At 38.1% G+C, this 26907-nt stretch overlaps 1 protein-coding gene across 13 annotated transcripts in view; it reads left to right on the top strand.

The window, feature by feature from the left end:
* Positions 1 to 26907, top strand: part of CADPS (calcium dependent secretion activator) — a 437940-nt gene that overhangs the window by 346131 nt on the left and 64902 nt on the right. For 8 of the 13 annotated variants that reach the window (XM_067463444.1, XM_067463445.1, XM_060766443.2 and 5 more), the window contains 5 exons: positions 3681 to 3836; positions 7303 to 7450; positions 16560 to 16574; positions 18063 to 18137; positions 21494 to 21577. In XM_067463444.1, coding sequence (XP_067319545.1) covers positions 3681 to 3836; positions 7303 to 7450; positions 16560 to 16574; positions 18063 to 18137; positions 21494 to 21577 — 478 coding nt within the window. The remainder of the gene's footprint in view (positions 1 to 3680; positions 3837 to 7302; positions 7451 to 16559; positions 16575 to 18062; positions 18138 to 21493; positions 21578 to 26907) is intronic. The other 5 variants (XM_060766448.2, XM_067463442.1, XM_060766449.2 and 2 more) reach the window with 1 other exon arrangement.

The following is a 26907-nucleotide window of genomic DNA, read 5'->3' as shown; positions in this document are numbered from 1 at the left end:
CAATTGTAAGACATATACTAAGTTCAGTATCACCAACAGAAAAAGCCTTACTTATATATATTACAAAGCATCCTGTTTTTAGAGATGTTTCTATGGAAAAAGTGCATCTTAGAATGGAAAAAATAGTATTTTATTTGATTAGTTCCTGTTTTCATCTATGATATGATGATGATGATAATGTTATTGAATAGGATTCCTCTTGAAAAACAAGCATGGGAAAGCTACTTTTTTAGACTACAAAGATCCTTGGAGCTATAGTCTCAAAAACTGTTTTCAATTTGTGATGACCATCAACTAGCTTATCTTGTGGAGAGCAGTCATGTTGTAGTAGTTTGAGAGCTGGATTACAACTCAGAAGTCCCATCTACACTGCCAGATAATGCAATGTAGTTGTCACATTAGCAGAGGCATCCAAACGACACACCCAGGTTAAAAAAAAACATTGATCTGACAGTGGTGACTACCATCTCGGTTCACCATGTGTGAGCACAAATATTGCCCCCACAGCCATCCCACCCTCCTTGAGCTCAGGCAACCTGGGGAGGTGGGTTGGCAGTGCCTCCCACCACAAGAGGGGAGACGGCATCTTGCTTCAAAGCCCTGTCATGTCATCATTGAGGACAATCCAGGAACGGGGCAGCCTCCAGCAATGAAAAGGGGGCTTTCTCAGTATTTTGGAGGTGGAACAGGGCACAGGGAGGCCTGGGAAGCTTTGCATGTCCAGTCTTGATGATCTGGGCTGTATGACCAGACCGTAGTTCATGAGACAGGTATAGCATTCATATGTAGCCACAATGGGACTCTAAACTGGCATTTTTGTGCAAGTTTGAGCCACATTATGTGGCTGCGTAGAAGCGCCCTGAGAAACCATAGCTGAAATCCACTCTCATCCCTGAAAACCCATTTGGATAAATCTCACTCTTAGCCTTAGAGAAAAGCAATAGCAAAGCCTTTAAGTAATTTTTGCCCACAATTGGATCATTTGAAATTTGCCGTAAGACAGAAAAGCCAATCTGCACAAATTCCAGGAGATACTTACCTTTTCCTCCATAGTACTTTGCTTTATAGAGGGCCTTCAGGATATCTTAACTTTTCCCCTGAAGTCAAATAGTGGTTTTGAAGGGTGACTTTAATCAAGAAACTCTTGTCACCAACCTGGATATTAAAATAGTATGGGGGGGAAACAAGAACATTCTGATCCTGATTCTGCAATGCGACATCTAATCTGTAATTAATTTTAATTAAAATAATAAACATGTCACTTTGAACATGACTAGAAATATAAAGTCTGAAAAAATGCCTAACTAATCCCTATAGTTTTTGAACAATATTTTGGGATCAGGAATCCGTACTTAAATTTCCAACAATGCCTAACTAATCCCTATAGTTTTTGAACAATATTTTGGGATCAGGAATCCGTACTTAAATTTCCAACAATGCCTAACTAATCCCTATAGTTTTTGAACAATATTTTGGAATCAGGAATCCGTACTTAAATTTCCAACATAAGGAAGTTTCTGAGCTTTTTTGGGGGGGAACCTACAAGAAATACATGGGATGTTGTGTTTATTTATGTTTAACAATATCAAAATTACATTTTTGGAAATTCAACTCATATTCATGCTAAGATGACTTATTAAAAGCTAGATTAGAGTAGGAAGTATATGTAAATAGTAACTATTTTTTCTCTGTGCATGCTCTGTGATATTGTTTTGTTTTGTTTTATTTTTGAAAAGATAAGAATCAAGCCGTCAATCTTAAGTATGCTTACTCATGAGTAAGTCTCATAGGGTAACTGCAATGGCACATACCCATGAGTGATGCATTTAGGATTGCAGCCCAATCCATCATGGAGGAGCAATAATCTTCAAATGTTTTTTTAAAAATGAAATAAAAACACAAATGCCTTCTACCACTGACATGGTGAAATCAATTGAGATGCTGCTGTTGCTGCTGAGCAAGCTAATAAACTCATCAGCTTGAAATTACATACCTGTCTATTGTGTGCCACTTTAAAAACAAAACAATGGATTTTTGAAATGGGAAATGCAAAACAGCTGACAGATATTTTACCTTCCCCAAAAATTCTAGAAGCTGATGGGTTCATCATTGTATTATAATAAATATTATTGAATCCCTGGGCATCTAATTGCTTAAAACAAAATATTTTGTATTCCAAAAGCAAGTTAAGTTGTTTGTTTTTTAAGACAAGGTAAAGATTGACAGTGTAGGTTTAAATCAGAGGAAAGTGAACTGGTGCTGAGCCAACTGTCCACTGATGCAATACATGCTACTTCTTTGGTTAACCATCCACTCAAGGAAGTGCCTGATTCTCTATCTTTTCATGGATCTGCTCCCCCAGCTCCCTCCTACCCTTTTAGGACTTGTTTCAGTGTTTTCACCTCATTACATGACTACATCTTATCTCCTATGACTAAGTTGATGCATTCTTTGGACAATTAGAATAGAATTCAGAGAACCCTTCTTGGCATGTTGGGAGTATGGTTTTCACCTTGCAGTAGCCATGTGTGCATTTAGCTCTATCTCCCCTTTTGTAGCATTAATTCAATGCAGCTGGCATCTGTCACAATAGAAACACCCTCCTATCTGTTTCTATAGACGATATCAGCATGAAGCGGCAATGCATGGTATGTAAATAAAAATCACTGTGTTAGCATTAGTGGTATGCGAGGAGTGGGATAAGCATCTTGAGATCCTTTGGTCACAATCATTCTGTAAAAAATGAGAGAAAGAAGATAAAAGGATAATAAATAGATGCATACATTTCTCAGAGTAAAATACAATCCAAAGTTTGCATTTTATTCTGCATGAGAGGCGTTAGTCACAATTGTAGCTGAATAGAAGTCTAATCAGTGCCAAGCCAGGATATCCCCATCTGTATGGAAGAGCTAGGTAAGAAAATTGCACTTCTTAAAAGAAATCTGATTTGATCAAAAAGACATGGTGAGAAGACAAATCTTAAGAGAACCCTGGTCAAATATATTGGTACCTCTTTCTTCACCAAGAATCTGAATCTGAAATAAGTTAGCGTGGTCAACCATGTCAAAAGATATGTAAAAGGTTGTCTCATTGTGAATAATTCAACTTCCTTACTCTGGTTGCTTTACAGCTATTAAAAAAAAAGTGACCTCGCTCACCACTTGTTGTTAGCACGTTCCTTGTTTTTTCCTTCTGATGGGTAGGTGGGGAAAAGAGGGAAAAGAACAAATCCCATATTTTGGGGAAACAAAATGCATGAAACCTAAAAATAACCACATACGTGTGTGTACTGCGGTTATTACTGACAAAAGAATCCCCTTCACCTTGTAGAGCCTCCAGTTCAATAACTATTCAAACAAATGTGGTTATTGAAAAGGGCTGACTTTGTTGTTGTTGCCATATGCACTGTTTCCAGACAAATGTCCGCGTATCTCCTTGTCTTCCATGTCTGACCTGGAAAGACTTGAGACAGCTAGGTAGACTAGAAAAAATATATGCTGTTAAATTTCAAATCCTGATGCTGGAGATTCCCCCTGGCTTTGTTCGTGTCTTTAGTCACTGTTATGCCACATTATATGTGCAAGAACAATCTCCACATCAGGTTTCCAGAGCTCAGAAGCAGGATGTAATCTCTCTTGGTGTTGTTTTTTTTATTATTATTTTCCATGTTATCCTGGCAGCAATGGATCAGGAACCTCAGAAGATCTGTTCTGGAAACTAGATGCCTTACAGACCTTCATCAGGGATTTACACTGGCCTGAGGAAGAATTTGCAAAACACTTAGAACAGCGGCTAAAACTTATGGCTAGTGATATGATTGAATCCTGTGTGAAGAGGTAAGACTAATATGTCAGTGAGAAGGGTTCTAGATAATTAAAATGCATAAACTTTGTTTCATATCAGGTCTTCTTTAGTCATTCCTCTTGGAATATAATGGGCTGTTTTGGTCCCCAGATTCATGCTTTGTTGCAAAATCCATGCAGAGGTAGCCTTCAACTTGCCTATCAATTTATTCTAATGATCTCATATATTTCAATGGGGTTTCATAGGAATACTCCAGTTCTCAGGTGATTTGGCCTGCAGCTCCCAGAAATCCCAGCCAGTTTATCAGCTGTTATGATTTTTGGGAGTTGAAGGCCAAAACATCTCGGGATCCACAGGTTGAGAACCACTGTTCTAGGTGGTCATGGGAGAGGAAGGTGCCTTCTTTAAGGATTGGAAATGAAAATTAGTTGAGTATAACCAAATGGCCAAGCTCTCCAAAGGCATAAGGGGAGGAAACAATGAAGTTTGTTAGAAAATGGAGACTTGCCTTTGGGTATTTAAAAAAGAAGGCAAAAATAAATTTTGAAATAGCTACATGGGGAATTTTTTCATGTGATGATAGGGATAGAGTTTTATTAGATACTAGTTCTATATGGTGTGGTGTAGGAAATCTTGGGTGTGGGTTTCACAGACAGGATTAGGGGGTGGGATTGGAGAAATAATATTTGTATTTTGATTGTTGAATTTTGTAGATTGCATGCTTTTTTCACATAACACAATAAAAATTATTTTGTTTTAAACGGGTAAGGAAGGTATCAAATTCCTTCATCCACCATGACCGAATAGGCACATATGCCAGAATTTTTTTCAGTTACCTTTGTGTATGTCACTAAAACAATTCAATCATGTATTTGTTTTGTTCAGTTTCCAGCTTTATTTTGCTTCTATTCAATCTTGTCTTTACTGGCTTTGGGTTTTGGATGAAGCACCCTCAATTCTGCACACACAAATGTTTATTTGGACATAAGAGTGTTTGGGCACAAGGATAGAGCATTTATACTAGGATATACTTGAATTCTTACTGGAATCGGAAAATAGCTCCAATTAAAGTGGTGACCAATGTTTTATTCAAGGATGAAAGGGTTATGTTTGAAAAGAGCTTCCCTTATACTGTGGTTAGAATTAGTAAGTTTCACATTCAATTCTAAAAATCAAACTGGTTCTGGGCATTTTAAGACAAGTTTCAAAATGAAGAGATCAATCAATGTGACTTCTTTACAAAGCTTATCTGGAGTCAGACAATATCTGGCTTTCAGTGCACAATGTCACTTAATAGAAGAAATGGGACTGCTGCTGAAAATATCTGTTTTACACCCTATATTCACCTAGTGTAACTGGTTGAATGGTGGGACTTCATCTTATCTTTAGTTGCATGGTATTGCAGGGAGAGATCAGAAAATTCAAATATCAAAAGAGGGGGGGGGGTGTAAACATTGGCAATCATATTTTCACCAGCAAGCCTCATCTACAATGGAATTCAAATGTTAGTGGGAAAAGTCTAATTAGCACTGTTGGAACTTACAGAATTTACAGAATGATTATGCACTCATTTCTAACTACCTGTTTTGCAATGAAACCTGAGGACGTGTTATGTGTTTATTTGGCAAAGATGTAGCTTATGGTAGCTTGTGTGACAGTTGAGAAAAGAATAAGCAAACAAGTCACACTATGAAAAAAAATAAAATGTGATAATTCAGTACTACTTTGGAGTCAAGCATATAACAGGTTTGTATAATTTATGCTTAACAATGAGCATCCATAAAAATGTCCTATAATTCTGTGGTTGATCTATTTGAACTAGTCAACCTTCTCTAGATTAGCTAGTACCAGCTATATTATAGGTTTGCATTTTTATCACTTGCCTTGATAACATTATCACACTCTTTAATTGGCATGGGAATGTATTTTTTTTTACAATATCTTGTCCTTTAATAGAGCATAAGAACACAATGAAAATGAAATGGTTGGGTTTTTTTTTTGTGCTTATAAATGAGCCCCAAACTTGGGAGAAAACTGGTATGTTTATTTGTTTGTTGATATATACATTGTCATGGTTATCTCAAAGCAAGACAAGTAGAATTTAGATGACCCTTCCTTTTGAACAACTGCCCCTGGGTTTCAATTGTAAGTTTCTTGAAGCCATCAAACATATTTGAATCCTCACCATGAAATAAAGAGACCAGGCACAAAGATATGAAGAAATGATGGGCCATTTATTGACCTATTCAAAATGGGTGAATGAACTAACTAATTGTTTGTGGGGGGAGCACGGTGACATGGGCAATGACTTGAGACTGGAATCATTCTCTGACTACTTGCCAAGCCAAGCACTGGGCGAGGCATCTGACCCCAGGGTCACTCCAAGTGATGGTTTGCCATCCTGGCTGGTCATTATTGAAAGGCTGTCCCTGAGGACCTGCCTCCCAAGCCCCAGAACCCAAGAGGAGAGAGGTAACCCTCTCTCCCCAGATAAAGGAGATATTTCGGGGGACCCCTTAAACCCCAGAACCTATAGAGGTTGACCCAAAAGTCCTCCTTCACTGCCTGTCCATGTTCTCCTCCCACTTCTTACCAGTGACAACTAATTATGATAACCCCACCCATTTTAGTGCCAACAGAGACCAAGTGCAGCAGGGAGGGGCTAACCGAAGGAGGCTTCCTTAATCCCCTCCCCGCTGCAGATTGGCGATGACACCAGTCTACAGGAGAGCACTGGTCTCATCATCGGGAGGATTCAAAGGCTCCCCTCCAGCCATATGGCTGACTTTTCTGGCCGGAGGTGAGTATTTCCAAGTAAAATTCTTCTTTCTTGTTTGAAGAGCAGTGCTTGGTCAGCTTGACCAGTTGTTGCCCTACCCTTTCAAAACAATGCATTCATACCATCCAGGTTTGCGTCATGCCTCCTACATAATGGACTGCAGGATACAGCGAAGCCTTCAAACATTTGCATTTATCATCAGAATTATTAACAGCAATATTCTCAAACTAGACACGGAAATTCTCCCAATCTCATTTTCATTTCCAAATCCCACTTGTAAAATCTACTTATGATGGTTTCATATTCTTCCCCAGTTATGTGTATTCATTTCCAGTTATATGCATTGGATCAATCCACACACTCGATTCTGGAACTCCCTGCCCAGGGAAGCCAGAATGGCCCCCTCCCTGCTGTCATTTAGGCGGCAGTTTAAAACCTTTTTATTCAGGCAGGCTTTTAAAGAAGAAGGTTTTTAAGATCATCAGGGGCTGCTGTGATTTTGTAGGCTTTTCATTACATTGTTTTAATACTTGTATAACAGTATATTTTAAGTTGCATTACAATACTTTTAGTTTTTAGCCACTTTGAGTCTCTGTATGGAGAGAGAAAAAATGGAAAATATTAGAAATATTGATGTTGTTGAAAATGTTAAGTCCAACATAATATCCATCCCTACATTCAGTACAACAAAAATGTTCCTTGTTTATCCTATTTAACAGAACCAGGATTGCATTTGAAGCAAAGCTGCAAAAAACAAGCCGGTCAACAGATTTCAGAGTCCCTCAATCAATATGCACCATGTTTAATGTTATGGTTGATGCCAAAGCTCAGTCGACAAAACTTTGCAGTATGGAAATGGGCCAAGAGGTAAAACCTACACATTTTATATATTAAAAAATTCTAAGAAGGGGAATCTCCATCTGAGAAACATGCTGATAGTTGTGAATTTAGTCTTCCATGTGTAGACTATGCAGATGAAAATGCAGGGTCACTCGGTCAAACAAATCTCCATAATGAATATGGACATTCAGAAACCCAGTCACTTAAAAGTGGCTGTTGGCATGGACTGTGATATCTACAAGGTACTTCTAAAGCCTACTTATGCATGAAAATATTTTATATTGAGTCATTAACCCCACCATGGATCCATATGTATATTTGCTTCAAGTCTTTATCTTTTAATGGAGAAATTATTGGGCAATTTTTAACCATTAGGTTAAGGATACTCCTTGAGTAATACAATACTTAAGGTTATAAAGCAAAATACATTGTTCAAACTGTTTATCGATGGCACAAAGTCCCACTCGATTCAACATCTTTAGGTCTTCCAGGTCCTTAATGACTCAAAGGGTCAAAATGGTCCAGTTTTATCATCTGCTGGTCTAATATATTTATATGTTGTTGCAACCAGAAAATGTTCATATGTGATATTGTGAAGTAGAAAGACATGCTAAATTGGGCTAGATGACGTACATAATCATAATCCATTTTTGGTTTGAAGGCTTAACATAATATTCAATGTTTTTCATCTCGATTTATGACCAATACGGGCATAGGACTTGGACTCTCCTACCTCATTACATAGTACTGCAATATCTTATGTTTGGAATCTACTTATGGGTTACCAATATTAGTTTTGCTAAAATATTTATCTCATTTTTTAAAAAAAAGTTTACTCTACAGCCCATTGAATTGAAGGGAGGGTAGGCTTTGATTCCAATGAAAATTTGTTCTTTTAGATGTCTCTATTGTCCCTAGGTGCAACTTTATTATTGAAAATACTAAAGATTTTTACCAATTTCAAGGCATGTACTTAAATAAAGTCCAATTATACTTGTGCTGAAAGTAGCTTTAATACCTATAATCACATGATTTGCTTTTATATAAGCTCAATTTGGAAGACTTCTAGTTTTTATTTTTTCTAAAGTTACTTTTTTCCTAGTTAAGCTGCTACAGGCTAATGATTTTTGCAGCAAGATTCCTTCCCACTCCTATTCTTGATTCAAATTCCAATTGATTCAGCATCATTTTTGTTTAGACCCAAGTGGGCTTCACCTTCGAATGTCCATACTCAATGTAGTGAGTTAGGGACTGAAGGAGTGGAAGGCTGCGATAGGGGCAGGATTGCCACTTATAACCTTTTATCTCCTGCATGTATTCAGACTAAGACCTAAATAGGGCTACAGAGCACAGGAAAAGGGAGAAAGAACATTTTAGTATCTCTTTCCAAACAAACAAAGACATGAAAATTCAAAAACAAGATTGATATTATGACTTAACTTGTCCCTAAGACTTGGCATGTTCAGAATCAAAGACTGACAAATGCCAAAGGCAAATGCCAAGACAAGGGTAGTAATTCAGTGAAGTGGAGCGTAGCAAGACAAAAGCTCGTGAACAGATTGGAACATATTCCAGTGATACATTATATGAGTCAAATGCCTCCTCTTAGCACTAAGTTGCTCAAAATGATAGACCAAAACATACTCAAGAAACAATGGGACACATTTGGTTGCCCATGGTTTTTGAAATGTTTATCCCGAGGTTACCAAATATAGCTGTTTTGGACAAACTCAAATAGTAAATAATGTTTTCTGAATCCTGTCCAATTTAGCTCACCAGTACCTTTCAGAATAATTTCCAATAGTAAATAACACGATTAATTGTAATAGGTTCTAGGCCTTAGCCAGATCCCACAGCTGGGAGTAGGCTTAACTAATCATAATGCTGTGAAATACGTTGTTTAGCTTGTCATTTGTCAGTTGTATCAGTTTCCATTCATATCAGGTATAACATAGACAAAAAGGCATTTGCTAGCAGCAATTGTTCCTACCCAGTTCCCATTTCCTTTGATTTGTCACTCACATTATTCTGGCAAATCCATGACTCGTCATGATAGTTAACAAGCAGCAATCAGTTGCACAAAGAATCAGCCACACTATATCTCAAGCAATTTATGTTTTTCTCTTTTAAAAACTTTTGATATGGTAGTACAAAGATCACATAGTAATTGTGTGAATTATCAGTGGGGAATGATGTGATAGGTGAACTAATAGATAAATCAGATGTCAATTGTCAGTGCACAAGTTGTTATTTAGGGTTGCAGCATTTCATACATCCCTCCTTTTTCCATCTTTTCTGTTTTCAGTTTTGTTCATTTAAATTAATTCCTACTTTATTCTAGTTGTTCATGGCACCTTGTCTCTGTTTGTGTTTGTCCTTTTCCTCTTGAATATGAACAACTGCTAATATCTAGCGAGAGTGTTTGATAAGGATTGTAGTATATCAAGGGATATCCATGACAATTACACTACATTCTCCTTCAAAACATCTCCTATCTCCAGTTATAGAGAATGGCCCATCCCCTGTATGTGAACCAAACTGGTTCCAGAGTGTTCATAAGTATTCATAATTGTTACCTTTCTATCATACGCCAACCACATCCCTAGAAGGTTGTGATCTTTATCTAGAAGGTTGTGATCTTTTGAGCTCTTGAAGACAGTCCCAAAGCTATAGCAGACCTATGAAGCCAAAGAGCTTTTCTTCTTCCTTCCAGTGGAACCCATTTCTTCACCCTGTGTCCTACACACTTGGTAACCACCTCACTTCATTCATCATGAAACTTATTCCATGTACTGAAGTAGTTAGTCTGCCACAGTTAACACTCAGATGCAAGGAACAGATTCAGCAGATGGACTCAAAGGCACCTTCTGAAACCCTTCTCTTCCCCAAAAAAAGGCTAAAAACAACATTGGGACAGAAAGAGTGGTGCATGAACATGATTTCCTGATTGTATCCAAAATTCCTTCCTGTGGAAGGGGGCGGGGGAGAGAGACCTTCATAACATCTATACATTGACTACTATTGGAATAAAACTTAGGCTTTATTTCCCCAGTTCTTTTGGATGGTTTTATATGTGATCAATTGATACATTTTAGGAAGAGCATTCTGCTGAACACATACATCCATATTCTTCCTGTGTCATCTTTATAGTTAGAGACAGCTGTTCAAACATTTGGCAGATATTATTTACCACCTTGAATATATTTTCCTTGGAATTTTTAATGTGTAGAAAGGAATGAAGTGACATATCAAGCATTTTTAGTAGGTCTTATATGTTTTTATTTCTTCTCCAAGGTCAGACAGTCACTAACAGAAACACAGCAATCTGTTAGCACCTTGATGGTGAAATACACCTCCCACATAGGCATCCAAGTCAGATGGAACTTGACTTAAAAGATGGAAGATGGACTTCACTGTCTAAAAGGGGAAAGAGCTAAAGTTTCTAGTAGTTCAGATGAATTAATAAACTATTCCTGCAAACCACTCAGGGAAACAAAAAATGTAGTGACTTTTTCTGGGCCAGTTTTCTATCCACATCAATGGTTCCATATGGTGGAATTCCCAATCCATACTTATCTGCTCAGGCAATTTAATTGTTGCCAATTGCACTGATGAAAAATGGAAATATGAGTGGGAGAAGAATTAATAAATGACATCATAGGTGATGAGATAACTCAAAATGGACAGACCACCAGTGAAAAGAGCAACTAGACTAAAAGAGAACTTGTGTTTGTTACCTACTTGCTGAGTAATGTCTTGCTATGGGATCAATATTCTGTGTCTTCAAATATTGACAGTTTCCCACCTCATGCTGCTTCCCATTTAGATGCTGTCATATGGAGGCTGAACTTAGTGGAAGGCACACTGGTATTCATCAGCCATCTGCCCTAGCCTCAAGGCCCTCCAAACTGAACTGCTTGCTCCATGTTTTTCCTGGAATTTTTTATCTGAAATTGTCTTCTTTCTGTGAAGATAATTCTACATACTGCTACTGGATTACATCATGCTAGAAAACATATGATGATATCAGACCATTTTCTAGATGGATTTAAAATATTCTCTCCCAAGAAGTAAAGTTATCTGCCCATAATCCAGTGGTGTGGCACATGCTTTACAGAAAAGATTCCAGATTCAGACTGTTGTCTCCTGTTAAACGTCTTGGAGTATTAGCAAATGAGTGGAATTATTATCGCTTAAGATCCTGGATCTTCATCCAGTCAGAACTGGATGGGGCCCTTGCATTTTACTTTTCTTGTTTTTGTTTCCTATTTAACACTTGCTGGGGGGGGGGGCATCCAAAGAGTACAGTGGTGTTTAATTTTTTTTCTTTCCAATTTGGATCACCCTCTAGGTGTTATTTAAGAAACACTCATGCAAGAACAAGTCCTTTCAATGTTCTCCACTCTGGAATTAAGTAATACAGGTGCTCTGTAATGACAAGAATACTCCAGCACATATAATCTAGGAAAGCTAAGGGCAGGTGAACATGTGCACTTTTAATTAATACTCTCTATTTTGGTGGTGCACACAAACTGGACAGTTGGCACATTCATTATAAATATGATAAATATGAACCAAAACAAGCCAATATTCATCCCACACCAGAAAGGGTACTTCTTGGCATGGTAATAAAATAGCAAGAATGCTATTGGTTGCAAGCAGGGATCTTCCTTAAGGCACATCAGAAGGGACAGTGGGCCCCAAAAATGGACCTACAAGTTGTCCAGGCATTTCAATGCCCATCCCAAAAACGTTTTTTCGCATAGCATCAATGCCATACATCAACCCACATCATCCAGAATGATCTAATTAGAGAACCAAAATGCATTATATTACAATTCCCAATATAAAAAAGGCTTGATAAAACATCACTGTGACCAAAAGCCATAATATTGTCTTAAAAGCTTCGTTCAGACTTATAATGGGGCAAATACATGGGTACAGCATGGGCAGTCTATGCAGATTGGTTCTGACCCCTATATTCTGGGGGGAGACTTTGTTGTGCTGAGTAGCAAATTTTGGACAAAGATTCTACTCATGTTACTTCAGTTGTACTCAAATGAGATTTCTGTGCATTTGTAAGTAGAAGTCTTCATGTGATAAGGCAGGGAACTGGATCAAGCTGGAGAGTTCCACTCACATTTAAGTGGGTGCAAGCACTAAGATCTCATCAGATATGCCAAGTGAAGTGTCCTGCTTCGTCTGGCGTTGCGGCAAAAAGAGAGGAGCAGTGGAGCAAATCTGTCACCGCGTGAGCAGCTCCCTCTCAGCATCAGACATGGGAATCATAGCCATTCTGCAGAGGATCGTGCTGGCTCCATTGGAGCTAGTACAACACTGCAAGCCTCCCACGTTGTGGGAGAAGCTTCCAATGACACTTCCACCTGGGTTGCAAGTGGAGACTCCAGTGGAAGTCACACAACATCCCCAAGACCGGATAAAAACATTCTAGGATGCTAAATATACCCTGTATGATGAGACGCTCTAGTCTCTTAGAACAGCAGAGGTCTGGGGAAAGGGGGTGACATCACCATCCATGGGATGTAGGGGCCTTGAAAAGTGTGACATAGTCTCACAAGTCTACTCATACATTAAACCTGAATTCCCAAGAAATGGGTGAATTTACTTCTCTGAGTATTTTTATACCACTGATTATTTTAAAAAAAACTGTTTGGGGAGAGAGAGGCCTAACTCATTGGCCCACCAAATCTAACCCACCCTGAGTTGCCTTAGAGCTGAGAAAGGTGGGCTATAAATGCCATAAATAAATAAATAAATAAATAAATAATCAGCAAAAGTGTAAGTAGATCTGGATTAAGGACTTTGCTTCAGAGAATCTTAACTAACTTGCCTCATAAGGCAGGGAATTGGTTCAGAAATATACAGAGTGTTTCTTCAGTCAGCAACTATAATCTACTCCTTGTAGACAAAGGGCTCTTTCTGACTTGAAAGATGTGCTCCTCCCAACAGTCCTATTGGCACACGCTTTGTTCGTGTCCATAGGGCTTGCCATGGTGAAGTGGTTTGAAGATCAGATGGCAAGCCTGCAATCTTCCTGGCTGCATTCTAGTGTTGCTGTTGCTGTTCTTATTTGAGTTGTAAACAAAATTTTCACTGAAAAGATACTTATCAATACATTTCACACTGTATTATTTTGCACACACCTAGCCATCCTTTCAGTTAAATCTCATAATTTATTTAATGAAAATCAACACTAGCAAGAGAGATTTCACCTCCTTCACCTCCAACAAAACACCGTGATTGAAGCAATATGATAATATGGCAAATTAAGCATGTCTTTTGGACTTATGTGCCATGGGGATGGGTGGGGTGGGGAGAACAAATCAGTCAAGAGAATCTTTTATTTTAAATTCCATGCATTGCCACCACTTCTCATGAGCTGCATTTTCAAAAGCACAAATGCACTGCAGGATATGTCCAACTTATATGTTCACTATCTTTGGTGTACATCTGCTCGGCCTAATGTGCTTGTAAAAATCCCATTTCCATCCATGCATCAGAGCTAGAGCGTGCAAGACTTGGGCATATACAGCATTGTGCACAAAATAAAGCTTTGTCTTTTGGTGCTTTTCAAAATGGGGTTCAACCAACATAGTTTCTGTTGGTGTGCATGGTGTGCATTTGCAAGACTTGTTTGCCCTGTGCTGACTGGGTAGCACGTGTATGTATGTTGAAGGGTTACATTGTCCAGGACACATCCATTGCTTTGGGCATTCAGGGAGCTGTCTTGTTCAGCATGTTCGTCATGATACAGCATGCTATTCCTTAGCAGCACTGCCTGCATTCTATCATTCAGAGTAAATATCTGCAAAAGTGGCTGTGGCTGCTGGAGAAAGAGGGTGGGCTCTGCACGTAAAATAAAATCTTAATCAAGTGGGGAGGAGGAAGCAAGGGAGAATAGATGGGGACATTCAGTCCCTTCATAGATCATTGTAATTCGGGGAAGACAGTGCCCCCAACAGCAAACTGGGGGAGCTCTCCACTGGGTTCTGTTTCCTTATCTCCGTTATTTGCCTTTGCCTTTCCCCAGATTCCCTACTCTCTGGTGCAAACACAGATCTCTGGGTCAACAGGGGTATCTTAACCATGGTAGTGGAAAACATGAGAGCTAGGTCTAGTTTCTTCACATAAGAATGGAAGGCAGGAAGAAAACACAACGCAGGATTTTGAAATGCTGCTGCTTTTCTTAAACATCTCTTGCTGGGATTTCATGTGTTTCCACCACCCCCTTGCTGAAAATTGGAAACATTCCTTCTTTCTTGTCCTCTTCTTCTGTACCATAGCCAGTGTGAGAAAACACATGCATACATTGACACACAAACACTGATGTGTTCTTTCCAAGGCCTGCATACACATGCATGTGAACACACAGATACATATAAACTCATGTTGAAAATTAATCTGCATATGTAGCAGAATATGGCGATGATTGAGTCCTGAGGTGGTAGAATTAATTCTGGTCATGCATTCATGTTCTTTGATTTTCTAGCTGTTTCTGACTTCAACTCACAAAAACTATAGCTAGTATGGCCAATGGCCAGGAATCATGGGAGTGGAAGTCCCATAAGACCAGAGATTGAGAATCACTGCAGTAGGTGAACGATCTGTTTGTTTGTTAGCAACAGATAATGAAAAAGCAAAATACAAGGAACTGTATTATACCAACCCATTAGTTTAACCTCCTAGACCACACTAGAAGTAGCTACCCATGACATCAGGCAAAATATCTTTCACATCACCTTTTTCCCAATTACCTAATGATACCAATGATTGAGCGTTTGGCCTTCTGAAGCATGTGCTCTACCACAGAATTTCAGATGCTTCCAAAAGATTCACATTCAGCCCACTCTTTTTCAAAGTGCTGAGGATATTTTTAAGCATATGCTGCATTCAAAAATCATAAATTCAGCCTACAGCCTTAAGTGATATAGACCTTCCTACTACCTTGGGATTCTGCCATCTGATTCTGCTGTATGTGTAGAGTCAACCTAATAGATACTTACCTTTGTGGAGAAACTGTCAAATTTCCCCTTCCACCTACACACACCTGTTTATCTAGTTCCAGTAGAATCTAAATCCAGTATACTTAGGCCCCTTTCACACAGCTGAATAAAATCCCACATTTTTGGATTTGAACAGGAATATATGGCAGTGTAGACTCGGATAACCCAGTTCAAAGCAGATATTGTGGTTTTTCTACCTTGATATGCTGGGTTATATGGCTGTGTGGAAGGGCCCTTAGTCTCAACTGGAGGAGACCCATTGAATTAACAGAACTTTCTTAACTATTGACTTGGCAGACTCTCATTGATTCAGTGGCTCTCTTTTTGTTGAGTTCACTTTAGGCCTGGAGATGCAACCAATATAAGAAGAATCGACATGCTACCTTATGTCAAGCCTTCCTTTCCACTCAGCCACATCCCAGGTGGTTTTTAAATTTGAAGATTGGTTCTCAGTTAAATAAATCATGTTAAGTAAATTAAAACATAACTGAGATTAGTGCAAGCTTATTGTTTTACATTATGGTGGTTACTCTAAAATAATTGCTACAAATGTTAGATAGGATAGTGGCCAAAAACTAAATTCCCTTGTGGCAAACAAATATGGTGGTCCAAACTCCTGTATTAATTCTTAGAGCATTATCACTTCCCGAGTCAGTGGGTGGGAAGGTCTGACAGCATTGTGGCCATCCCCAAACTAGAGAGTTTAACAAACCTCCCTATTGAAACTCAGAAAACAGCTGCCATGCCACTAAACTGTACATATATTCTTCTCTTTTTTTCCAATTGCAACAACGATGATATTTCTCTGTCTCACTAGAGATGTTTTGTGTATGTGTTCCGTTCTGTGCTACAATCACTTTTCAAACCCTTTTTTGAATTCCCGTGTGATTCTAACCAGTAGCAACTTCAGGTATTTCAATGAAAAGGGATTCTATTCATAATTTCATTCCCTGTTGCTTATTGTTTCTGTGCATGCTGCTGCTTTTTCATGGCCCCATTTAGAAGGTCCCATTTTTTTGGAGATTTTGTTTTTATTTATGGTTTACCTTCATATGTTCTTTTTCCTGTCTTCTGCACCTTCCTCTTTATTTCTGTCCCCAATCATCTGAAAGTTTGCTAAAGAGTGGGTAAGTGTGTCCTACATTTTGTTTTCTTTTCTTCCAAGTTCCTGTTGTAGTATGTGACTATTCTATTGAAAGAAAGAATGATAGAAATGCTGAGCAGCTCAAACTAGCAAGGAACTGTAGTCAGTGTGGAGGGACCAGTGTCTCACACTTCTAATTGCCCCTCACACTCCCCAAAGCTTGATTTAGTATTTATAGAAGATTTCTCTAGTTTACTGCTTTTTGGTGGGTTTTTTATTTTTGGTTGGTTGTTAACATTTTAAAATAACATTAGCGCAAACAAGTGGAAATAAATACAGTGACTAAGATCAGCGCTTTCAATGTTTTATTTAATGTGGGAGAGAGGGGAATGTGGAAAATAATCATCATATATTAAATATTGCTCCTGTTCCTTGGCAAAACAAAAAATACTGCTATGTCTGCTCAGTAATGAGAAACCTGTTATTAAAAAAGAAGACAAAGAAGAAAAAGAAGGATGCTTTGTTTTTTTTAAAAAAAATAGCAGAAAACTGTCATGTCTTGCCTGAAATGATGCCCCTTGATGATTCTCTTAGAGCTCAGCAGCTCAGCAAGGTTTGATCTGGTCAGTAATCGAGTAGGTAAAACTCTGAAGAGCTTTGGGGAAAGCTCTGGTGCTTTGTAGAAAGTGACACTAAATGTTCAATTGGTGTCAATCTTTTCTATCATTTGGCATTGGCCTAATGCATGGTTTAAACGGAGGGGCCCCAATGTTTCACTCGCTATCTTCTGCATGATTCAAAACACACATATTTTGATCATTTTTACACTTGGTGATTAAAAACCCCAATTCACTCAAGTGCTTAAGAAGCACATGCATTGGAAGATGTGCATCCCTTGAACTAATTTCTTTGTCCAAAGTGGAATCTAAAGACTAAATTCTGCTTCAGAGTGATCAGCCTTTTGCACCCCATGGTTTCAATTACTACAGTCTGTTTGCTTAAAAATCTAGTCCATTTTCAGTTCTCTCTGACTCATGGCAGCTTTGCCACGAGCCAAGAGACAGCTGCTGTATTGCTTGATGGTGTAAACTGTGTTTCAGTGGTGGGTTGTTGTTGTTTTTAATGTGGATGCCTTAATTTCATTGTGAAACAGAACTAAAACACAGATCTGATGTGGTCTCTCTCACCACTGCCTTCCTATTACCATGGCTTACATACTGCAAAAAGAAATCGGACTTGTTACTCTGCTGCATGCATTTGATTCCCATTAAACATCAACTCAGCTGCATGAATTGAACTAAAGCTGAGCTTTGACCATAATTCAGAATACCTTACCAAAGTGTCTGTAGTAAAAACAGAACGCAAGAAAACCTTGTGTAAATGTTGCTCCATTTCTGCCCACTACACGAGAGCACGTGTTAATCAACATGTAAATACCATAGCTGATATCAACAACATCTAAAGTACAGAAATGTACATTACCATTGATTTGTATTAATAATGTTTCCCCTTTCATTTTCCCCCTCCTTAGCACCAGTATCATTCCAAAATAGATGAACTAATTGAAGAAACAGTCAAAGAAATGATAACACTCCTAGTAGCAAAGGTAACCTTCGATTCCAGGTGAAATGTTTTGCTATTAACATCACTCCTTTTATTTAAAAGAACATTTCCATCCAAATGTAACACATTAAGAAGTTCAGGTGATTTGTTGTTTCTCACAGGAGAGATCATTTAATTCTGACAGCCAGGAATGCCTTATGATTGCAGTCTGTGTCGGTTTGGGTAAGATGAGAGTGTTTAACCTACAAGGAGTGGGTCAGAAAACAGATTGTAGTGCTGCTCTGTTTCAGAACGAGGAAGCCCTAGGAAAGTTATGTCAGAAATTAAATTATCTAAACAAGCCCACCTCCCTGGACCCCCATCTCTAGTCTCGAGCTCCTTTATTGATGGTTTTATAACAAATAATTGCAATTGTTCTTCCACCAAAGCCACACTTCCTCTCCACTTTCCACCTTAACATGACTTAGCTTTCCCTGTATGCCCATAAGAAACTCTTCTGACCAGAGCTTGGGATCATTACATGATTTGACTACATCTCCTGGAACTCAAAGGCATTGACAGCTAGATAATTTTCTCTTCTCTGAGAATTTACGCCATCAAGTGAAGTCCCATTCGAGCTCCTATTTTTGACCAAGCTGATTGTGGCTTCTGCAATCAGCCCTCCACATTGGCTGGAATTAGGGGCACAGGACCCTCACAAACATAAAAAAAAATCACAAATAAGAAAAATGTCATTTAAAACATTTTTTATTTACCTGAGAGAACACCTCTCTTGGAATCTCTGGGTCCCCCAGCATGAAGGTGACTCTAGAATTGCACTGGAGGACTTAGAGAATCCTAAAGAAAACATTTTAATTAAATATGTGAATAATCAAACTCACAAAAGTTAAACCTGCAAATGAGGATGGGTGACTTTTTGTAGACCATTCCCCTTTTATCCAGTGCTCATTCTGGTTAAGGGAGAGTTTCAAATGGTGAAATAAGACTTTTCCTAAGTGTTAGTAGGTACCTCATTTTAGACTTCCTATATGGCCAGTGCAATTGGAGTAGCCTGTTTGTTATGACTCATACGTCCTGGTCCCTCCCAACTTCAGAAAACAGATGAAGACCCCTTTCTCTCACCAGGCCTTAAATGGGATTAAATGAGCAGATAATTTCTCAGTGCCCATTACTTTATTCTGTTACTTCATCCTGGCCAGGAAGAAATACGTGCAGCATGATCCCATCTGCTAAGTAGCAGCAATTCATGATTCATAAAGACTTACAAATGGATTTCTTATATATTTACCAAAACCACTACAGGAGAGGGGTGCTTGGGAGCTAGCCAGCCTTCCCCCTACCCCCCCCCCCCCCATTCAATCTAAATCTAGCCATTTTCTAATCTATGAATAGAAAATATGTTTCACAGACTGACCATTTATGCACACAATGTCTATTACTCATTTTCAATTAAACAAATCTGTAGGAAATCTTCTATATGCATTTCATGGCTACTATAATAATTATAGAGTAAAAAAGCAAGAAGACTGGTATCTAACTTCATTCCTATCCAGAAAAAACGTTAAAAGAGTTTGGAGTTTCTTTACTCTGTAATACTATATGTGTATGTGATCAAAGTTTAAGGCACAACTAATGTTCTCCTTTGACATATGACTGTGACATATTCTAAGAGCACAGCAGCCATTTAGCAAGAGAACCATTTCAAAACAAATTACAACACAGACTTTAATCTGTGACTCTTAAAATGTATGACTGCAGTTCTTCGTTAACCTCAATTACTTGAATCTGAAGATCACTGTAAGGGACACAGTTATGATTACCATACATACTGTGCTCATGTATAAGTCAACCTCACATAACAATCAAGAGCAGATTTTGGGGTTAAAATTATGGATTTTGATATGACCCTTGGATAAGTCGAGGGACTTCCTGTGGAGAGGGAAAAGCACCAAAGCTGTCACCTTTGACATTATCACCTAGTCATTCATAAAGGCCAGAAGTAGTGTCATGGAAGAAAGAGTGGAGAAGGTTGGTGCTTCTTTTAGGTTCTCCCAGGACTGACTGAGCTCTCACCTTTTGCCACTACTGATAGAGAGTGAAGGTACAGTACTTCCACTGACCCAGTTTTGGGGGATCAATAAGTCTAAAATTTATAGACTTGTATGTGAGTGCAGTGACTTAAACCACTAAGCTGCGGAACTTGCTAACCGGTAGATCAGTGGTTTGGATCCACGGGACAGGGTGAGCTCCCATTGTTAGCCCCAGCTTCTGCCAACCTAACAGTTTGAAAACATGTGAATGTGAGTAGATAAATGTGGAACCACTTTGACAAGAAAGTAACAGTGCTCCATGCAGTCATGTCAGCCACATGACCTTGGAGGCATCGACTGACAATGCCGGCTCATCGACTTAGAAATTGAGATGAGCACCACCTCCTAGAGTCAGCCTTGACTAGACTTAATATCAAGGGAAAACCTTTACCTTTATATGAGCATATTTACCAATCAGTTTGATAATACTTCCCAGAAGCAGCATATATATAGTACTTTATGCTTGAGAGCTGAACTGTAACTATATTTCACAATACACAGCATCAACATAACAATCTTTCCCCAGTGTACCCAGGATGGCTATTGTGGTGGCATGGTGCATTGTGACCACATTGAGTATGTGGTTTGTTTATTCTAAAAGTTGACTTTGTTCATTACTTCCTTCATTAGATTTTGATTAACAAACATTGAAAAAATATTGTGATAGCTCAAAGCATGAACATTGTGTCACTAAAACATACCTCCAAATTACTTGAAAATCTCCAAATTACTTGAAGATGGGAGTATTTTAGGTTAAAAAATGGAGGAAGAAATATTTTGGTTGAAAAGCTTCTCCTTTAAAAAGTGCCTGATTTCCATTTCCTCAACAAATAAATAAACAAACTTTATCTCAAAAATTATGGTTATCTCAAGGAGCCAGTTATGCCTCCTGTTATACACTATTTATACACATCTGAATTAAGACTGTATGCTGCCAAAAAAGAAAAGACTTCTGTTGATTCTGTTTATGAATTCATTCCATGATCTAGCTAGTGTTTTAAGGAGGAAATGTTGGCTGTAGATAATAGAAAACCTTTATTCTGCAATAATACACACACATAACACCTATGTTTCTTTTTTCTTCTATAAAGAATTTCTCTGCTAGATACAGGACAGAATTTTATATCTATATCATCTTAGTGACATTTGGTTTCCAACTGACAGTTTTCATCCTAATCAGTAGATACACATGTAAAATCCCTTAAATCTCAACAGACTTACTTCTGATCTGCTCAACTGTAATCATAATTTGAGAACATTCTGGTTTAGGATTTATTTTTGTGTGTGATTGAAATCTGTCTATTTTCAGTTTGTCACCATTCTGGAAGGAGTTCTAGCCAAGCTATCCAGATATGATGAAGGGACATTGTTTTCCTCTTTTCTCTCATTTACTGTAAGTTGCCCCCATTATTGTTCCTGATTTTATGTATTCAGTTTTGTACTATTTTGCTTGGACAAGAAAAAAAGCATTGCACTGTCTACTTTATATCTATCCAATGTTCACACCTTTAAGATGTTGATGACTGAATAATTATACTTCAAATCACAAGAAAATTACTTGTACAGTCTATATGGTGTTAATCTTGGAGAAACCAAACTGATCTGTGTCCAGCCAGTACTAAGAACCGTATACACTCCACTTTGAATTCCATGATAAGAGTGGAGTGTATAAATAAAATGGAAAAAAGGTAATACAGGTAAGTTAAGTATATGTTGTGTATCCCTTATACAAAATGCTTGGGAACAGAAGTGTTTTGGATTTCAGAATTTTGCATACTCTGACGTTCATTTTACACACTATATGTATTCCTTTTGTACATGAAACAAAGTTTGTGAACACTGAAGCATCAGAAAGCAAAGGTTTCATTATCTCAGCTATCTATCTGGACAGTTTTGGATTTTGGAATATTTCAGATGTCGGAATTCCAGATAGTTCTGAAGTGGCAACACAAGTCCTAGTAGACCAATAGATATTCTGAATATTCCAGATCTTCTTTTATAGATACTACCTCTCTGGTATTACGCTATGTTGTTTGCAGTACGTAGCATGGATGTTCTGACTAATTTCAGTTGTGCCAATGGAATTTGGGGCACATCCAATTAGTTTTAATTTAGGAGGATGAAGTGTTCATTCATCATTTCTAATATGTCACAGTCCTAGCACAAAAGGTTTGTGGCCTGTACTGGCTCTTCATCAGCTCCACAAAGTTAGTAGTTATTGGCACAAGTTGTTTAGCCTGCGTAGATTTCCATGATAGTTATGGATATGCCCTGGGCTCTCAAAAAACAGACGCAATGCCAAAACAGGAGCTCAAGAACCTGCAGTCGTGGCATGACTATAGATGCCTAGATTGGAAGGACAAGAGCTGGGAGAGTAGAACAAATTCATCCCAAAGTGACTATGTCTTTTTGAAAAACTGGAATAGTGGGAAAATGGGTAGTGGCAATCTGACATGCAGATAAATAATGGAGAGGAAAAAACAGACTTGATGTCTCACTGGTCTTGTACTTCTAATATAATAATATTTTATAGCTGTTCCTGTATCACAGTATAATATTTATTTACCTTATTTAGCTATTTCTAGTAGCAGCCTTTCAAGGGTTGCCACTAATCATCCTTTAGTTTCCCTGCAGAGCAGTGGTTCTCAATCTGTGGATCTGTGTTTTGGATCTGTGTTTTGGCCTAAGTTCAACAAGCTGAAGTTTTGTGGTGGTTTTGAACCTGTGGGTTCCCAGGTGTTTTGGCCTACCACTTCCAGAAATCCCAGCTGTTATAATTTCTGGAAGTTGAAGGCCAAAACTGGGACCCCACAGGTTGAGAACCGCTGCTGCACATGAATAAACTAAGATTTTAAACCAGGGTTTGAAGTTGATTCAAGATCCATGTCACTATATTGGTATTAAACCAAAGTTTCTTCTCAAATGGCTTACTATAATTAAATTAAACCAGGACATTAGCATTATGGAATAGAGAAGAGCCTGTGGTCCTATATCCCGTTCTATTTTTTAAGAAGCTTAATCTGAACATCTGAGCTAAGTCAAGTAAAAACAGTATTTATAGGCCTTTCATATTATCCATAAAGGACACAAGACATCAGTATTTTGGTATGTGGACTTGATTTAGAACAATAAAAAACAAGTTCTTATAAAAATCATTTTGCTCACTCTTTCTGTTATATCCAAAAGCCAATAATCTCAAACAACACTGTGGTCAAAACATTAAAAATATCTTGAAAGAACCAGGCTTCTATCAACTTCTTTTATCAAAGGTTGTCCAGTTTCTCAGAAAATGACATGTCACTAGGGGTCTTATGACAAGCCGTTTTATCACCTAGTAGGAAACCTTCATTTTCATTCCTTGCTGTGAAATTCAACCTAAAATTAATGCATCAGTTGTCCAAACAGCATTCTCACTAACCACATCATTATGAAATATTTCTTGGATTTTTTTTCTATGTGGGCTTTCATGTTACCTTTCGCTAGATAGCTGAAGTAAGATGTTTTCTACAATCCGTAATGTTTCTTAGACTTGCCAGTCCGGTCATTAGGTAAGAATGTCTACTTATGAAATGAATTGCTACCAATCTGATGACAGCTGTCAAAGTTCCATTTAATCTGAAGAGTTGCTTCTCTATGAAGAAAAAATGAATTAAGTGCTACATTAATTAAGACTACAGAGTGCATTTTACCCCTGGGAGAGATTACTGGCAATCGTATTTTTATTCTGCACATTTTTTGTCATAAACAGAGAGCTTTCATGAAAAGAAGTCACATAATTTCTGAAGAGCTAAAAATCACACAACATCCAGCACTGTGGAAACCACAATAAATATAGCCACATTTTGGTCTAAACAAAAACAAGCAATTGTGATTGGTGTGTATGTATATGCATGCATGCATGAGTTTTAAACACTGGGTGTTTGGAAAAAGAGAATGTGGTGGATAGACTGAGAAATGGTATGTTATCGCTTTAATTTAGCAGATTTTAGTTTTTATTGTGCTATACTTCCATTAGTATTTTTTCTGGCTTATGTCTGTGTACAGACATAATATGCAGAAGGTAAAAAAAATAAAACATGCCTCATAAAAATGAGAAATAGATAGATGAGATTACAGCAACTCAGCAACTTGTGTTCCTATTACTGTTGTATATTTGCAAGAGGCAAAGAAAGATGAACATGCCTCTGAAAGTACAATGTAGTTTATCGCTAGGGACAAGTTTTAACAGTGTCCTGCTTGAAGTGGCACAAAACTCTCAAAAGACCATAGTAAGACAAGAAATATAAATATGTATCGTAGGCAATAAAGCTCTGCAATACTCCCTTCAGCTTTTGAGAAAGTTATTGCCTATACATGGGCTGAAATGTTATCTCTTTAATTTAGCAGGTTTTAGTTTTATAGTGCTAAACTTCCATAAATTTCTAGTTTATGACTGGGTACAATTATTAGTGATGATGTAACTAAAGTCACAATTCCTGAAAATAAACATTATTCCTGAAGAATAATTATCTGTATACATAATGTGTACATAAGGAGCAACTCCAGTACAAGAAGAAAAAGTGGACCAATTTCATACACATTATTAAATGCAACAACACTGACAATTCTGAGAGGTCCTGAAAATTTGATTTCCAGCATGAGAAACTGAACCTGTTGCTGTTGAAATTTATCCAGGAGTTTCTTATTCCATCCATTCTATTTTTCTGCCAAACAGAAAAAGTAATTGAGCAAACAAGGCAAGGAAAAACAGAAGACATGGAGCTAAACGGCAAATCTGGGAACTTTACAACATTGAAATACATTTTACCAGAGTGCACAGAATTCATTTCTCCCATTTCCTTTTTTTCTTTCATGTCTTTCGTTTCTTCAGGAGTATGGAAGAGGAAGCGAGTCCCAGCTCCTAATCTGCTTTTTGGCATCACAGTGTAAGGGGCGCTTGGCTGTAGGCCCTGACAGATGCAGGCACTCCTGCATGCCACACATGCACTGTCCTTGGAAAAAGAGTAGATGTGTGCCATGCAGGAGCACCCACGCCTGTCAGGGCCTGCAACTGAGCACCTCTTACTCTAAAGTAAGAGGTGCTCGGTTGCAGGACCTGACAGATGTCTGCACTCCGGGACTGCCCGCCACACACAGACACACACATACTTTCCAAGGAGAGTGCATGTGTGGTATGCAGTTATGCCCTCGCCTGCCAGGGCCTGCAGCTGAGCGCCTCCTCTAGAATAGGAACAGATAAGAAGAACACTCCTTAAAGCACTCACTGGGAAGGCGAGCCTGGGTGACCCTCTCCCCCCCCCCCCAATAATGGGCCAATAGAAAATTGATCTTTTGGCACTTGAGAGTGAAAACAATATCTGCCCTTCCAATTTCAGGAGGCTTCCAAAAAATAGATCAGGGCCCCCAGTGAAGGCCAGGACATGAAACAGGTCAGGGTTTCCCCCAAATGCACAACCCTACATTTTACTATTGATCTAAAATCATATTCACAACCACAACTAATAAATGCTAGCATGAGTCTTTACAGCTGCTGTTTTAAAGAGAAAAGTAAGATTCCCCAGAGGACAGAAATTATCCAGAAGAACAGAGATATCTAAGATGCACCATGGACTTTCCATGAATATCCAAGAATCAGCAGAAGAGTAGCCCTTCTGGTTGTGGCATGGCAGAAACATCTTCAGAACCTCCTTATTTCCATCATTTGAAACCTTTTCAAAAATCTGAAAAACACAATAACTTATCATTCTTGCAGACGGCCAATTCTATTACGCCAGAAGCGACTTGCAGTTTCTCAAGTAGCTGCCAACACAAAAAAGAAAGAAAAAGCTTAGATATTCTTAGAAATCATTAAGTTAAAATTAATATGCATTAGTTCTGTTTTGTTAGTATTACTACTATTAGTGATTGTCAGCCTGGGAACTTTAGAAAGAGGGAAGGATATCTATATTTTACTAAAAAATGTGATAATTAGTTATGTATTAATTTTCATTACAAACTACTCTGCGGTCTCACAGTGAAGGGTTAGATTACAATATTTTGATTAGTAAATAAACAAGTATTAGTAGTAGTAATACTGATTACTCATTTTAATATTTCAGTTTAGACACCCTCACAAGAATTCACAGCTACTAACAACCTAATTTCCGTTAAGCAACATTCTATGTAATATTATATTATATAACAATCAATGTAATTATGTAACAATCTGTGTAATTTATTCATCACAAGATGCAGGTTTGTGTGTATGTGTTGTATTTAGACTATTTTAGCTTCAGAAATATTTAGAAGCAGGTGAGCGTTTTAGAACCCAAACAAGGATCATGATCAGTGATGTATTCTAATTAAATGCATACTTGTTACAGAAATGCTCACCCTTGCAGATGGGATGCATTATGGTACCTTCATAAAAGGGTCTCTCTGTCCATCTGGAAGCTGTTAGATTCTCTGAGTAAGACATTCATAGGAATACATCCCTCCCTCCCCCAATCCAAGATCTGTTGCCAGTTGCAGATAACAAGCCAGCTGTATATACTGCTTATCAAGAAAGGCAGCAGAGAAGAAATAAGGAGTCTGCATATCAGCAGTGTCAAAAGCTTTAAAATGATATAGCACCCTTTGCATTATTGTTGATGCTGTTGTTATTTAATGTAGCACCGTCAAATGTACACGATGCTTTCCAAAACATGCAACATAGATGGGTAAATTATACATTTCAGCAGGCTG

The sequence above is a fragment of the Anolis sagrei genome, chromosome 2, assembly GCF_037176765.1.
Source record: "Anolis sagrei isolate rAnoSag1 chromosome 2, rAnoSag1.mat, whole genome shotgun sequence".
NCBI classification, from domain to species: domain Eukaryota; kingdom Metazoa; phylum Chordata; class Lepidosauria; order Squamata; family Dactyloidae; genus Anolis; species Anolis sagrei.
The sequence above is the reverse complement of the archived record's forward strand: the minus strand, read 5'-3'. Positions and strand labels throughout refer to the sequence as shown.